The following is a 17,572-nucleotide window of genomic DNA, read 5'->3' as shown; positions in this document are numbered from 1 at the left end:
TTAAGAGAGTTTTGGGAATCCAAATAATTCCTAGTTTCTTTCTGGTTTAAAGATTAGAGATAAGAGAAGGTTGAATGACATGTAGTGGGGAACCGTCTTCCATATCATATTTCTTGGTCAAACAGACCTTCAAAACTAGTTAAAAATATACTAACTTGCTTGTCACCAAGGAGTATAGTTCTATAGAAAATATTTCCTTCCGGTTAATCCAAAATTCCACAACATTTGAAACACTCAAAACATAGAATTCCCTCTCAATATTTGACTATACAAAAATCAGTCATTAGTCTATCACTAGAAATCAATATGCCTTGAGCTATTTTGTTCCACACTTTTAAGAATTAACAAATTACCAAAGAAACTATGTCTTCCCCTTCATGGCTATTGCCTTCATCCAGCATCCTAGTATACAGGGATATCAGTGTACTTAAGTCTGCTAATTGAGTAATCCTCTACAACAACAAATCATGCAACCAGAGAAAGTAGAAAATAGATTAAATTCAATAAAGTGCAGAGCAACATTCCTAACTTAATCCTCTCTGTGTTACCTTCTAACATCTAATTCTTACTATAGATATTAAGAGAAAAGGTTTACCAATGAATAGAGAATGACCTATAGAGATAGATTGCTTACCTTAATACAACTTCAGAAGAAAGAGTTCCCAAAGAACAGAAAACGATGAGAGATGAACACATCCTGCACACAGGCTTCAATGAGGGAATATGACTATGGAAGTAAGCCAGTAGGACTTCAATGAGGAACTTGCGGAATAATAAGTGTGACTATGCTTCAATCTACAACCAAATCATAGAAGATAGTGGTATAATGGAAATTATTAGAGACCCATCAACACTGTAGAAAAACCAATTTCAGCACCAATGACATAGAAAATCAACCCATCTTCCAATCTCTACAAAATTGTGCTCTCTTTCCTTCCATGACCTCGATTGCAGCCATCTTAGGCAACATCCCTTGTAGAGAAGGATCACCACCACCCCTGCTCCAATGCTCTCTCTTTGATCGTTAGAAATTGGATAGGTAAAGAAATTTCTCATTCAGTTACGTAGCTACTTAAAAAGCAATAAATCTCAATTCCAAGAAATCATATTGATGCAGCAGCACTCCGATGGATCGACCCAAGCCTGCTCCAGAACCCGGATCAAGACCCAGATCCAATTTGGGTTCCAAGTTACTAACTTGGATTTTAAGTTTAATAGAATATTTAGGATTTTATTTTTATTTGAGAATATTTGTTCCCTATTTGAGTCCTTAGTTGTTTCTTTATTTTGTTAGCTTAGGTGTAAGAGATTTTATTTCTATCTTAGTTTTTTTATTTTTAATTAGAAGGTTTTTTAATTTTATTTTATTATATATTGGACATGTAATTCATGGGAAGAATAGTTGATTATTGAAGAAAAATTAAGATTACTGCCTACGAGCCTGCTTCTCTTCCCCCCAACCTCCCCTTCTTCCTCTTCCTCTTCCCTGCGGTCTCCCTCTATCTCCCCTCCTCTGCTCTCTTTCTTCTTTCCCTCTTTATTTCTTCTTATCCATCTTCTCTGGAACTCCCCCTGCCCTTCCCCCTTCTCCTCTTTCTTCTCTGGCTTTATATCCCTGCTACAATTACGACTCTCTACTAACGGTATTGTTCATCTAAGAAGAAGCTCTCGAGAGCCTCATCTTTAATCTGTCCAGCCTGAAACCTTGGGCAAAAGAGATCCTTACCTGGGCGACTCAAATAACCCAAGCTTTGGCCTGTAATTCCCTTCATGTCTTGAGATTAAACAACAGTTTCAGAACTATACCTGAAACCACCGCCCAGATCAGACTTCGAGGGCTGAATCTCCCTTGGTGATTCTTCTTTCCTCTCCAGATTTTAGGTACAGACTGCCTCTCCATAGGCGATTAACGTACGGTTCTAGAATTTCATAGCTGTTGAGAGGGACTCCATGGGCTGCGGCTTTACTTCCTCTTTGGTGTTCAACGAAACTTCCATGGCTGTCGTGAGGTTGAAGACAACCTCATAAAATGGGGCTTGCTTTAACTTTATTATAATATCTCATTAATACCCCTCCCTTCTATTCTAATTATGTATTGTCCCTTCCTTACCCTCTATCCCAGGAATACCCTCTCTTTTCATCGGTTACTCTCTTCTTCTAAAGTGGGAATTAAAGAAGTCTTTTAGATTTTTGTCTTTTGTGTAAAAGTCCTTCTTTTGTTTTACCTCCCATATTAATGACCATCTCTTTCTCCTTTTATTACAGCCTGCCATTGAGTCTTTCCCCGTCCTAATTTACCTCTTATCAATAAATCTAAACCCTCCCATAACCTTTGTCCTTTTAATTACCAAATTACTACTGTTTCTAGTCCTTGGCTTCTAAGTATTTAATTGGGCCCACATCCAATCGGGTTGGTTTACCACCTGGTTGTGGAGTTGTGTGCAACCAGGTTGGTCAAGTGTGATCTCTTCTCCTTCTTTTTCTTTATCTCCTTTCCTCTTTGTAATTCCAATGATGGAGAACTGAATATGGAGTGGAAGTCTTGAGTTGGGTTTACCTCTCGGTTGTGGAGTTCTGTGCAACCAGGTTGGTTAAGTGTGATCTCTTCTCCTTTTTTTCTTCATCTCCTTTCTTCTGGTACGTCTCATCCATCTTCCCTTATCGTTTCTGTTCTATTCTTCTCCTTATTCTTTCTGATTCCTTTTTCACATCCCTGTTTCTGATGGTACTTGCAGCCACCAAGGGTTGAATCTAGTTCCAGCTACTCAAAACACTTTCTCCCTGAGATTAGGGTCGAAGGAACCCCTTCCCTGGGCGACTCAATCCTTAGATTTCCTTCCCCATTCAACCCTCTTGCTGTGAGGTATTTAACTGCAACCAGAGTAGAACCTGTACCTACCACCAGGTCTTGAATCAGGTTGATCTTGTTCACTTATTGCTTGGTATGCTTGCTCTTTTGATCTGCTACATATTTGACAGGACTTCTGAAAATTTTAGGTCCAGCGGATAGTGTTGAGACTGTCGAACAGGCTAATCCTGATAAGGGATTAGCGCCATCTGGACAGGTCCGATAGGGGCATACTTGTCCTATCGGACCTGCTTTGCTCCTATTAGGGTTTGGTTGTATGTTTGGGGGGTATACTTGTAATCTTCCTCCATATTTTTAATAAATACATGCTAAGAGACCTGCGATCAGCCACACTGGACTGATTGCAGGTTGTGCTCTATTTTTGGGACTGCCTGCGGTTTCTCCTTCCTTTCTTCTCTTCTCTTCTCTTCTTCTTCTCTTTTCTGCTTTCTGGTTTTGGTTACAAGGATTTAATATTGTAACATGGTATCAAAGCAGGTCTAATCAAATTGATTGGTTACAAAAAATTCCATCGCTGCTGATTTCGACCTAGCGCTAATTCTCTTCGGTGTGCAGGCGCCTTTTTGCTGCAATTACTATGCCCTAATCATTATGAAGTGATCTACAGTACATGTAAATCAACTTCTATACTACTGCTACCAGTTTTGATGCTGGTTTCTTGTTCTTCTTAGAGGCGCTGGCCTTGTTCTTCTCTATCGATGGCTGCCGCTACTACTTCTAAGTCTGCTTATACTTGCTGCTGAAAGTTGCTGCTGCATGCTGTGATTTTGACCCATGCGACTAGTTTTTCTTGCAGAGTTTTTGGTCTCCCATCAAGGCTGACTCGACCCTTACTGCTGCCCTTATCGGATAAATTCTTTTTATTGTAATTTGTGGTGTCCGATTGCTCTCTGCTGCTGGTTTTTCAGATCTGATTGGTGGGAGATTATTATTTGATTCTCATGGCTGAGATCAAAGCCCCTACCCCTACTACTACCTCTTCTACCTTGGACAATGTGAATGTCCATATTACATCTGTCAAGCTTAAGGGAAGCTCAAATTACCTTCTTTGGGCTCAGTCGGTCAAGTTTTATTTGATGGCGAAGGAGAAGCTTGATTACACCACCTCTGATCCTCCCAAATAATCTGACACTGATTATGCTCAATGGCAGAAAAAGATTGCATTAATCTTAANCCCCTACCTCTACTACTACCTCTTCTACCTCGGACAATGTGAATGTCCAGATTACATCTATCAAGCTTAAGGGAAGCTTGAATTACCTTCTTTGGGCTCAGTCGGTCAAGGTTTATAAGGACAAGCTTGATTACACCACCTCTGAACCTCCCAAAGAATTTGACACTGGTTATGCTCAATGGCAGAAAGAGAATGCATTAATCTTAATTTGGTTATGGAACAGCGTGGAACCAGATGTCGCTGCCAATGTTATGTTTCATTCTACTGTCAAGGGAGTGTGGAATGACTTGAAGGAGACCTACTCTCAGGAGAACATGACCCGTATCTATGATATCTATGAAAAACTGTTTCAGTTTTGCCAGTCAGACAAGCCACTTGCAAAATACTACAGTACTTTCAGGGGTATGGTTGAAAAACTCAATGTTTTCCAACCCTTGACCACTGACATTGATAAATTGAAGGCTCAGCATAACAAGTTCTTCATCTCCAAATTATTGGCTTGTCTGAACAATGACCTAAAGGCAGTAAAGGGTCACTTACTTACAGGGGATACTGTGCCTACTCTGAATGATACATATTAACGACTGTAGCGAATTACCTCTTCCACAAAACCTTATCAGTCTTCCAAAGACAATTCTGTCTTCCATGCCAACAGTGGACGTGGTCGTGGTCGTGGTCGTGGTCGTGGGGGATGATGTGGGTCGGCTGGTCGAGGATCTGGTGGACAGCCCTCTGACCGTACAGCTTGCCAATGTACGTTTTGTGGAAAGCCTAACCATACTGTGGAGACTTGTTGGGCAAAGCATGGCAAACCAGAGTGGGCAACACAGTTAGCTAAAAATGCAGTGTCAAATGACGGTACGGACACAATGGCTCCAGTTGACACTAAACCAACACCTTCTTCAGGAGATTCAGCTACCGGTCTGCGCGATGACATCAATCAGTTGCTCTAACAGTTGCACACTCTTGAGGCATCCTCTAATACATCTAATGGTGCGTCCACATCTGCTGCTACCCTAGCCCACACAGATACCTTAGCCTTTCTTACTACTACATCTACCCCTTAGATCATTGACTCAAGTGCTTCTGCCCATATGACCGGTAAGTCATCACTTTTTAAGAACTTTTCTACTAGTTCCAGTTCTAACTCTGTGATCCTTGCTAATGGTACTTCAACACCAGTTCTAGGTTATGATTCTATTTCACCTACCTCATCCATAAACTTATCATCTGTCTTACATGTTCATCAATTTCCACTAAGTCTTCTCTCTGTGAGTCAATTAACTAGTTCGTTAAATTGCTCAGTAACATTCTTTCTTTCTTACTGTGTCTTTCAGGATCTTCACACGAGGAAGACGATTGGTGGAGAGCGTGAAAAGAAAGGATTATATTACCTTAACAGCAACTGTCCTACTTCTTCCGCTACTGCTACGGCTGTTGGAGACGTTACTCCCTTCCAATGGCATTATCGTTTAGGTCATTTGTCGCTTTCTAGGTTACAACTTTTATTTCTTAGTTTTAAGTCTGCTCTTAGGTTGGAGTGTGAGGCTTGTGAGTTGGGAAAACATCACCGTGTGTCATTCCTCTCTCGCTCTGTGTCTCGTAGTCCGTCTTTATTTTCTTTAGTCCACTCTGATGTATGGGGTCCTTGTAGAGTCAGTAATAGATTTGGGTTTCGGTATTTTGTGACATTTGTGGATGATCATTCTCGCCTTACATGGCTTTACATGTTAAAGGACAGGTCTGAATTTTTACATGTATTCAAAAAATTCCATAATGAAATAAAAACTCAGTTTGGCATTTCTATTAAAATCTTTCGTTCTGATAATGCTTTAGAATATATTCAAACTGATATTTCTGATTTTTATGATAATAATGGGATGATCCACCAAACTAGTTGTGCCTATACTCCACAACAAAATGGAGTAGCAAAGCACAAGAATCGGCACCTCCTTGAGGTTACCCGGGCCATGATGTTACATATGCATGTTCCCAAGCATTTTTTGTGTGATGGAGTCTTAACTGCATGTCATTTGATTAACTGCATGCCATCATCTGTTTTGTCCGATAAATCCCCCTTCTCTATTATGTTTCCTAATTTATCGAGTTTTCCCGTTCCTCTTCGGGTTTTTGGATGTGTGTGTTTTGTTCATAATTTGCACATCCAATTTGATAAGTTGTCTCCTTGATCTACTAAATGCATTTTTTTGGGTTATTCTCGTACTCAGAAAGGGTATAAGTGTTATAACCCTACTACACACAGGAACTTTGTCAGTGTTGATGTGACCTTCTTAGAAAGTACGTCATTCTACCCTCCTCCAGTTCCCTCATCTAGTTTAGAATGGTCTTCTCCATCTCCTCCACCCATACCCTCACTTATACCCTTCCCTGATGCTCCTAGTGCCAGTGACTCCCCTCCTCTATAGGTTTATCAGAGCAGGAAGAAGATTGGACAGCCACGTGCCGAGGTAATTACTCCTGATGCTTCACTCCATCCACTGCCACCTTCCTCTGGTGAAGCTCCTCTTCTTCCTTCGTCTGATGACTTACCAATTGCGCACAAGAAAGGTATACGTTCTTGCATTCAAAAATCTATGGTTGTGTATCCTATTAATAACTTTGTGTCTTCATCTCATCTTCCCTCTCCCATCCATGGTCTTGCCCTATCTCTTTCCACTAACCCTATTCCCTGTACCCATAATGAGGCCCTCCGTATCCCTGGATGGAAGGCTGCTATGGATGTAGAAATGGATGTTTTCTTGAGTCGTGGTACCTGGAGTCCGGTAGATTTACCTCATGGTAAGGATCTGGTGAAGTGTCGTTGGGTGTACACTGTTAATTATCATTCTGATGGCTCTGTTGAGCGGTTAAAGGCTCATCTGGTTGCTAAGAGGTATACTCAGACTTATGGTGTTGATTACTTTGAGACCTTCTTCCCCGGTTGCTAGACTGAGTTCCGTTCGTCTTCTTATTTCTCTTGCTGTCAACTTTGATTGGCCTTTATTTCAGTTGGACATCAAGAATGCCTTCTTGTATGGTGATCTACAGGAAGAGGTGTACATGGAACAACCTCCCGGGTATGTTGCTCAGGGAGAGAGTATAGGTCGTGTGTGTCGCTAACACAAGGCTATCTATGGGCTTAAACAGTCTCCTCAGGAATGGTTTGACGAGTTCAGTGCTACCATAGTTCCTTGTGGTTTTTCTTAGTGTTATTCTGATCATTCTATGTTTGTTCGTCGCAAAGGTGATAAGCTGGTTGTTTTGGTAGTATATGTTGATGATATTATTCTGACTAGTAATGATGAGGCAAGAATTTCTGAAATAAAAGATCATATCCAGTACCATTTTCAGACAAAGGATCTAGGTCAACTTCATTATTTCCTTGGGATTGAGGTAATCCGCTGCAAGAAAGGGATCAATCTGTCTCAAAGGAAGTATGTGGTGGATCTTCTATCTGATACTAGGATGCTTGCATCCAGACCTGTTGATATTCTTATGGACCCTCACCAAAAGTTTGGTGTGGATGATGGTGAACCCCTCCAAGATGTGCATCAGTACAGGAGCTTGATTGGCAAGTTAATTTACCTCACCGTGACTCGTCTTGACATTTCCTATACTGTTGGAGTTCTTAGTCAGTTCACGCAATCTCCTCAGAAAGCACATTGGGATGCTACTGTTCGTGTTCTTCGCTATCTAAAAGGTCCCCCTGGAAAAGGGTTGATTTATCGTCCTAATCGGCATATAGAACTAGTGGGGTATTCTGATGCTAATTGGGCTGGCTCTGCAAGTGATCGACGATCTACTACTGGATACTACACATTTGTTGGAGGTAATCTTATTACGTGGCATAGCAAGAAGCAGACTACTATTGCCCGGTCTAGTGCAGAAGCAGAGTACAAAGCTATGACTCATACTACTACTGAGTTGATGTGGCTGCGGTCATTACTCTTGGAGTTGGGGTTTCCAATTAACAAGCCAATGAAGATGTATTGTGACAACCAAGCGGCAGTTTACATTACTAGTAACCCGGTCCTCCATGAGAGGACCAAACACATAGAAGTGGACTGTGCCATGTTGTTCGTGATGTTGTCTTAAAGAAGCTGATTGAGAATCCGTTTGTCCCTTCAACGGATCAGTTAGCTGACATGTTTACTAAGTCTTTGTTTGCTCCTAGTTTTCGCAATGGGTGTAGCAAGCTGAGCATGGGTGATATGTATGCTCCAGCTTGAGGGGGAGTGTTGAGACTGTCGAACAGCGCTAACCATCTGGACAGGTCCGAAAGGGGCATACTTGTCCTATCGGACCTGCTTTGCTCCAATTAGGGTTTGGTTGTATGTTTGGGGGGTATACTTGTAATCTTCCTCCATATTTTTAATAAATACATGCTAAGAGACCTGCAATCAGACACACTGGACTGATCGCAGGTTGTGCTCTATTTTTGGGACTGCCTGCGGTTTCTCCCTCCTTTCTCCTCTTCTCTTCTCTTCTTCTTCTCTTTTCTGGTTTCTGGTTTTGGTTACAAGGATTTAATATTGTTACAAGAGAAATAGCCACCCACAACAAAAAAGAAACTTTTTGTCAGTGCCAGCGGAGGAAACCTTTTTCCTTAATATTTCTCCAAATTTTCAATTTCAACATGGTTCATAGAAATTTCTGTATCAAAGGAAAGCGGAGCTAACTAGTTATCATAAACAGCATCAATTCCTCTACCCAATCACTGGAATGTATGAAGAGACTGATATGCCATCATCATATCCTCAAATTGTTTGGATCAAATCCAACAAACTATCTTTGTTCTTACAAATCCTTATAGAAGTCACCCATTATGAGTCATATCCTTCACGAATTACGTATCTAGCCGGTCCATTCATTACAGAAACAGTGATGAATCAGTTCACATGAACACATTTGCAAGAAACATTGTTAGGATATTGATTTCCTGTTCATTATACTTATGTCAAAAGCGTAAGACAATTTTCCAGAAGAAGCTTTTTTCACGTATCTTTCCATTAAAAGAACTGGCTTCAGTACATATCAATTTTTCAGTACCTCTAGAAGGAAAATACCATGAGTTTCAGAAACTATAGAAGATACTTAAGAGTCAAAACAACAAACAGAGAAACAAAATTTTACCTCTCCATAACTGGTATAGCACCACTGCAAAAGTGAGCTCCTCAAAGTTTCCTGATCTCGCATCAATCTTTCCAACTCTTTCTTTCGACCTTCTTGTGCCTCTGGACTAAACTCAAAATCACGAATCTGAATCACAAGAAAGATCGCACACAAACTGATTTTAGAAGAGGCTTTCCATCAAAATATTGAATTTATTATTATATAGTTCCCCACAACCCAGAGACTTGCACATATTTCCATCCAAAAATACAAGTTGAGAGTCTTCAACCTGTAATCCATGAGGTAAAATAGCTCTTTTGTGACATCACCGCACATCCTAAAACCTAATAACATACCTGAAATCCTTTTTCACGTGCACTTGTTTTGAAATTATCAGCAACACGTCTAAATAGGGTTACAGTGTAAAGAGCATATTCATTGTCCTCATACAACTTCTTCGAAGACCTGGGAACCTAGAGAAGTCATAGAAGAAAGCACCCATAAAAATAATCAAAATCTACATAGCCAGTAAACTCTCAACATATGCATAGATACCCTCCCAAGTCCCCCCCCCCCTAAAAAAAATGATAGAACAGCCAAAAACCATAAACCTACAGTTGGGGGGATCCACCAAAATATCACTCAACAAAAGCAATTACAACCAAAACTTACTACATAGTCTGTAACAGCTTCATAGCTAGACAACCAGTCCTTCTGTGAAAACTTGGGAACAATTGCAAGGAGTGTCACCAAATGATCTGAAGTAATAATATCTTCAGGCTTCACCAAATTAGAAAGATCTCGAACAGCTAAACTGCAGAGAGAAGAGATATATAATGATTAAAAATCATTCACAAGAACAAAACATGCAATTTTTTTATTAAGAACCCAAATGAGATGACTGCACTTAAGGTACACACATTCCCAAGCACTTCCATACATAGAAAAAGCTCTATTCAGATTGTGCTTTATTTGGAGAACCCAAGAACTCATACCTCCCACTCTGCTTCCTATTTATTGCGTTAAGCTGACTGCGCACATTATTATACTCAGCAACACGAACCTGTAATGAATCATTTAGAAAAAAAAATCGCAAGATGAGGACGCAATTCATTATTGTTGGTCAATCCAAGGGCAGAGAACCCCTTGGTCATATAAAACTAGGTACAATTCTTATATTTTAAAATTTACATCATACAAATGATTAATAGCAATGGGACACTCCACAACCCATTATTGACATGTGATTCTGTGATTGAAATGTTTTTAAATGCAAATGATTTAAATATGAAGATCAAATTCATGACTTGATCATAAGAACATAAACACAATTCAAAATTAATGATGACATCCAGAAAATTTGTGAATTTAATAACAGACTTGACATAAAAATAAGAATGTGAATCAAACTGAAAGAAGATCAATTAAAACTGAAAGAAGATCAATTAAAAAATCAAGAGAGATTACAGAGAGAAATAATGAGAGAGAGAGAGAGAGTGCATGTGTTGCAGTTTTCAGAAAATGGCGAAGTATAGAGCCAATGAGAGAGACGAGGACTGAAATATTGTTGCAATACAATAATCGAGATTTTAATGTGTAAGATTTTACACTAATACCCTTTATCAATAGCAAATTAGTATATTATCTAAATAATTCAAATCCATATTTTACCCCTGATCCAAAATGCTGTTTAGAACAAGACAATGGGCAAATAAAGAAGGTGACACTTTCTAAGTACTCCCATAGAGATGTCATTCAGACAGTCCCTATTACTACTTCCATTTAACTTTAATTTACCTATTTTGTTTTTGAAATTTATGTTTCATTTATTTCTTCCACACCATTTAATTTTATAATGTTTCATTTGATTTTATTCAAACCCCAGAATACCACAAGATAACCCACCCACTCCATCATCAAAGAGCACTAAATATGTTTGGTTACAACGATCATAGTTATCACGGCGCCAAGGCGAACCAAGGTGATGGAAGGTTGTCTAAGCGCTTAGGTGAGAAAACGCCCGCCTTAAGGCGAACAAGGCGATCAAGTGTTATTTTAATTTTCCCTATTTTCTAACATTATTTAGTAAGCTATATATACCTTGTATCATAAAAAATCAAGATTAAGCCACATCAAGTCATTAAAAATCAACATTTAACTATATTAAATCATAAAAAATTAACATTAAGTCATATTAAGTTATAAGAAATCAACATTTAGAGAAATGCTCTTGTTCTATAATAAGTTTGACTGGTCAAATATTTTATTTTTACATAAGACTTTTTGTATTTGTTATAACAAAAAATCAGTTTTCCAACAAGTCTAAGATTACCTAAATCTGAGTTGTACGACAAAGTTATGCTACGGTCAAACTTATTTTCAAGTGCGCGAATGCTGTTAAAATCGCCTGAATGAAAATAATTTTATGGATATCAAAGCAAAAGATTATTTTAGAAAAGTTTAAGTTTTTAGCAATGCTTTAACATGATAGAATTTATAAAATTTTCATAATTGAGAAAAAACCTTAGCATTTAAAAGTTGAAAATCGCCCCTATAACCAAAATCCAATTTTTATTCTCGGACTGGGGGGTTGACTTTTTATCCTTTTGGAATTTGATTTTTATACTATTTTTATTGGATTCAAATAGGGGGTATTTGCTTATTTATGAATAATATCTTGAGTAAATGAATCATTTACTTAAATGATATTTGGCATAAATAAGAGACAAAACCCAAGGCGACTGTAGCCTAGGCCCCAGGAAAACCTCCTGGACGCCTAGGCAACGCCTTGGAAACTATGACAACGATATTAATAAGCATGGTTTTAAGTATCGGTGCGTATCGTGCCGTATCGTCCGATACGTATCCGTATCGGTAGGCATCGGCACGATTCATACCAATACGTATCATGAAAATTTTAAAACCTTTATGTATCGATACGTATCCTACGATACACACCGATACGCACCGATACACCACCGATACGCATAGATACTCACCGATACATACCGATACTCTATGAAAAATTTAAAATTGAAGTGAAATGTACGTTTCGGTATGTATCGGTATGTATCGATGCGTATCGGTGCGTATCGGTCGATACACACCGATACGGTCATAAAATGGCCAAAATGGATAATTTTTTAGAAAAACATAATTTTTTTAGGTGTTTTTATTCCAAAGTTGCTGCCAACCATTTTTCTCTCTAACTAAAGTGGAAATCAAGGTTGAGAACAAGGATTTTACATTTATGGGACAATTACAAACCTTGGATTCTTAGTGCGATACTCTCAATTTACTGTTTATGCATAATACATGTTATATAAAACTTTTTTTTAACTATTTTTTTATGAAAATGTGTATAAAAAAGTGTTTCCTATCCATTTATGTGCATATCTTTAACGTATCTTAGCGTATCTCCAATACGATACGATACCCTCCGATACGTATCTTAATTTTGGTCGACCGATACCGATACTTTAATCCTTGTTAATAAGTGATTACTAAACCTCATCTGCTTACACAAATTTGACATCAAACTACTATAATTCATAGACCAATAAGGTAACTGACACTTTATTGATGAAGACTCCTAATATGAATAAATTACAATTTAGCAACTCTTATCAGTGCTTAACCCCTTTCTGAACTAATAAACATGCCAGGCCAATCACACTGAATACCATCCACTTCTATGTTGGGGGTGGTACTTCTCCCTCTCTTTGGCTTGATAATTAGCACCACGATGGTGTTCTCCTCTTGAAAGTGGGACCAAGATTGGTTTACTCCTCCGGTCTTGCCAAGGACACTACTATTTCTTCAATCATCTCTAGTAGGTCTTGGTCTTCCCCCCCTTGCCACATCCCCACTCCACCATATGGTCCTCCCTTCCTCATCTTTCTTCTAGTACTAGAGAAGATCGAGTTGTTTGGTCCCCCTCTTCCACAGGCTACTTCTAATCCTCCTGTCCATGGCGTCTGGTCCGATCCCATGGCCCCACTACTCCTTGGCACAAGGTTATCTGATTCAAATTCCACATCCCCTGTCATAGCTTCACTATCTGGAGAGCCCTCTCCAACTGCTTCCCACCTAGTCCTTTCTAATCTACAGCCACATCTCTATCCCTCTAGCCTGTTGCTTTTGTTGGAATGATTTTGAAGACATTAGCCACCTGGTTTTTAGGTGCCCTTTTTCTAGAAGTGTCTCCTCGTGAAATGCCGGCCTGCCATGAGAAGGCCCCTCTCCTCGTGAGAGAATGGATTTGGATAGTCATAACCTTCACCAACAGCTCTATATGCAACATTTTAGGGAAGCTTTCCTTCGGAGCTGCCAACCATATTTGGATGGAGCGCAACCTTCATAGATGGATTTGAACTCTAGATCCTTTGTTAGATTTGGAATGCCATCTACTTTGATGTCTCCTCCAAACTTGATTTGATCCCTACCTGTTCTATTGAGGATTCCCAAAGGAATAGGCTCATGATTGTCTCATGGGGACTGCCTTTGTCTCTTTTGCTTCCCCCCTCCCCCCTTAGGGATGTATCTTTTGCTGTTTTTGTTTCTTTCCCTTTTGGGCCTTGTTTTTCCCCCCTCCTTTTTTCTCCTCCCTTTTTTATTGAACTATTTATTCACCCAAAAAAGATAAACATACCAACTTAAAAAACATCCACCAAATAAAATTTCCTAAAATAAAATCCCATCACAAATTGGCCCACTATTAGTAATTTGGTCACAAATTTCTGAATGCAGCTTAAATTGCAAGATCTCTTGCATAGTTATAAAGGCGTCGCCAAGGCGTTAAGGCGGCATAGGTAGGCTAAGGCAGTCATGCGCTTTATGGATTTCACGTAAGGCGACACCTTACTACGCCTTATGATGCCTTAATACGTACGACCAAGGCGGAAACCTTTTATGTTTTTATTTGTTCTGTTTTTACCATAGATTGATGTAGATAAGTCACTTGGGCTTATTTTATTGCAAATAAGCCTTGGGTTGTGTTATATATGTGTTGGGCCTTTGACTCCATGGGTTTTCTTTGAAATGGACCACTTTAATGGGCCTAAAATATGGGTAGAAGGTAGAAAAACGGGATTTAATACATTAGTTTAGTTAGTTACTTGTAATCTACTCCTGCATTAAATGGTATCAGAGCTATGGCTCAGACTGAAGAACCCCAACCCACCCTTCAAGATGTGATGAAAGCAATCCAAGCCTTGTCTACGAGGTTGGATGGACATGACCGACAGTTGGCTGACCTAAAAGTGAGTACTGGTGCCCACTCTAACACCCAACCAACTGTTGCCCAAACTAATGTTCAACCTACTGTCAATTACACTAGTAATGTTCCAAAAGAGTCACCATGCAACCTCGAAGGGTACCAATTTGGAATGAAGAGTATGATGAGTATGACAATAAGCTTTATCAGCCTGATGATACATACAAGGTTAAACTGGAACTAAAAGAGTACAATGGAAGACATGATCCTGTCTATTACCAAGATTGGGTGAATTCTTTTAATGACTACTTCCGGTGGTACCGTATGCCTGAAGAAAGGAAAGTCCAATTAGTTATCACCAAGCTAACTGGTGGAGCTAAGGACTGGTGGAAGAATGAAGAAGACAAGCTCATGCGCAGGCGCCAGATGCCCCGCAGTTGAGAAGACTTGAAGTTCATCCTCAATGAAAGGTTCTTACCACCAACCTACCGACGTCGGCTCTATGACATACTGAATACCATCAGGCAAAGTACTATGACTGTAGAAGAATATGCTAACCGATTCAATGAATTGCTTTCACGAACAGGTGCCTATAAGGAAGATGAAGAACTACTCATATCCCGTTTCAAATTGGGATTAAGGCATGACATTCGTGAGAAGCTTGGTGTGATCGAAATACCCTCCATGAATACTTGTATTGACAAATCCTTAGAGGCGGAGGACTTGCTCAAGTCAACTCCTCAACGTTCTTACCCACCAACTCATGATTCTGAGGAAAACATGGCTAGGGGAAAGGCAACCATTGCTCCAAAAAACGTCCCACCAGCCACGTTAGACAAGGGGAAAACACCTATGACTTATAACGAAGGCGAAATCAAGTGTTTCCATTGCAGAGGTTTTGGTCACGTTGTCAAATTTTGCCCCTACCAACTGAACACCAACTCCGTCATTGCTGCACTTGAAGCCAATCCAAAGATGTTAGTATGTGAACCACAACTTGATGATTGGATGGCCGATACCACCACTGAAGACAAGGAGGAAGGTGATGAAGTTGAAGGTGAGATGGATGATCGTGGTATGTATATTTTAAACCTCATTACATACACGAATGAGGACACGAACACTGACAAGGGACTTGAAGAGCCTATGATTGAAGAAGAGCAAGTAGAGGACGTGCTAGAAAACGACCTCATGGATAAATCTGAAGATCTTGAGGTTGAGCATATGGAATTCGTCATCCTATTAAAGTATCTTGAAGATCGAGTTCCTCACATTCTAGACTACATCTTTATTATCAAAGAGTTACCTGAATTTTTATACGGCTTGAAAAGGGACGTGCACCATGATATAATCACCCTCACACTCTACAAAATTCGAAGACGAATTTTTTCTAAGAGAGGGTGAGTTGATGTAGATAAGTCACTTGGGCTTATTTTATTGCAAATAAGCCTTGGGTTGTGTTATATATGTGTTGGGCCTTTGATCCCATGGGTTTTCTTTGAAATGGGCCATTTTAATGGGCCTAAAATATGGGTAGAAGGTAGAAAAACGGGATTTAATACATTAGTTTAGTTAGTTACTTGTAATCTACTCCTGCATTAAGTGATTCCATATCTCTTGTTGTGATTGGGAAGTCTATGGGAATTCTGTACACTTGAGAACTATAGGATTAAGTATATATAAAGACAAAAACCACACTTTGGTTGAACAAATCACAAATCGCAAAATCGTTTTGGCTGTTTTCTTCTTCATTTGGTAGAACTTGGGCACCGGTGTTCCTTTCTCCATCGATTCCAGCTCTAGTGACTCTCCTCTGGCGATTCTTCCTCAGGCCATTCCAACTCTAGCAAGGTATTTTTCTTCTTTTTCAGTTCTTCTTATTTTCTTTCAATTCCTCTTCCCTTAATCCATTCTTCTCTTCCTTCATTCTTCTTAACATTCTAGCGAGACTTCCCTTCTCTTCTTTCATTCTTCTTCTTCTTTCCTAGTTTTCTTTTATAATCGAACTCACAGGAGTGGAAATATAGTGGATGACCTTAGGCACTCATTTTGGCATCATAGAGGTAAGTATAATAAATACTTACATATTGTAACAGCCTTTTTTCTCCATATTTATAATTTTGTTTCATAGTTATATTATATGCTATGATGAAGAAGAAATTGGTTAGTTTATTCACTTTATTGATTTGTTTTTTCTGATGAATATCTTGCATTGTCATGAATCTTTAACCTTTATTTAACATATAAGTAGAATTATATAATTTTAAATATGCTATTTGTGCCAAATAAAATGGTTACATAAAAAAAAATTAATACTAGAACGCTTTATTCAATAAGGCGACACTTACGCCCACCTTATCGCCAAAGCGCTTTGGAAGACCCTCAAACGCCTCGGTTGCCTTTCCGCCTTAGTGACTATATCTCTTGGTCTCATTGACAATGTAATTGAATAAAATTTCCAACAGCAACAAACAACACTAAATACATAAGTTTTGGACTTCCAAAAATAACCTGACAGAAATGTGATGGAAATGACAGTGCTGTGTGCTATAATACAATGCTCCTGAACTCAAAAATTCAACAAAATGGCTGGCACCTGTAATGCAAATTGGCATTCATAAACCCCAACAAATGGATCTCAAGAGGTAGGATCTGAAATTAGGGTGGAATATCGAAGCACAACATGGGTAGTTTTGGCAAAATAGGAAAGATGTGAATCAAGACAAAAAGATCAGTAACAGGAACTAATAAAATCTGGACTTCAAACAACAGAAATAGAAAAATTAGATAGCAGAAATAAAAGAAAACCAAGCGTCAAATATATGGAAGAATTGGAGAAATCAGATATTCTTGAACAGGACAGATCTGATTGGCTTGAAACCTTGGTCCAGTGACCTTAGTAATCAGGCCTTTAGGTGTTAAAATATTTCAGAAATCTCTGGTGTATAGGAAAGGAAGATAGGCCTGATAGTTTGAAAGGGTGAAAACAGCAAGGGTAAGAAAGCAATCACCTCTGGGAACAAAATACCCTAGGGTCCCAACCCACAAATGAATAGGAGGGTCATTCATTAAAGGGGGGGCAAGGGAAAGAGGGATCGGGCTTGTTCTTCTTCTTTTTTACTTTTCTTTTTTTTTTAAAGGGGGGGCAAGGGAAAGAGGGATCGGGCTTGTTCTTCTTCTTTTTTACTTTTCTTTTTTTTTT

At 39.1% G+C, this 17,572-nt stretch overlaps 1 protein-coding gene across 3 annotated transcripts in view; it reads right to left on the bottom strand.

Moving 5' to 3' along the window:
• Positions 1-8,967: 8,967 nt before the first annotated feature.
• The window catches only part of LOC122073097 (V-type proton ATPase subunit C-like), a 13,634-nt gene continuing 5,029 nt past the window's right edge, over positions 8,968-17,572 (bottom strand). For all 3 annotated transcript variants that reach the window (XM_042637616.1, XM_042637617.1, XM_042637618.1), the window contains 4 exons: positions 10,151-10,218; positions 9,828-9,969; positions 9,512-9,628; positions 8,968-9,302 (listed from right to left, as the gene is read on the bottom strand). In XM_042637616.1, the coding sequence (XP_042493550.1) occupies positions 9,138-9,302; positions 9,512-9,628; positions 9,828-9,969; positions 10,151-10,218 (492 nt within the window). In that variant the 3' untranslated portion in view covers positions 8,968-9,137. The remainder of the gene's footprint in view (positions 9,303-9,511; positions 9,629-9,827; positions 9,970-10,150; positions 10,219-17,572) is intronic.

This window comes from Macadamia integrifolia, chromosome 3, assembly GCF_013358625.1.
Source record: "Macadamia integrifolia cultivar HAES 741 chromosome 3, SCU_Mint_v3, whole genome shotgun sequence".
NCBI lineage: Eukaryota > Viridiplantae > Streptophyta > Magnoliopsida > Proteales > Proteaceae > Macadamia > Macadamia integrifolia.
Note: the sequence above shows the minus strand (reverse complement) of the source record. Positions and strands in the feature narration are given on the sequence as shown.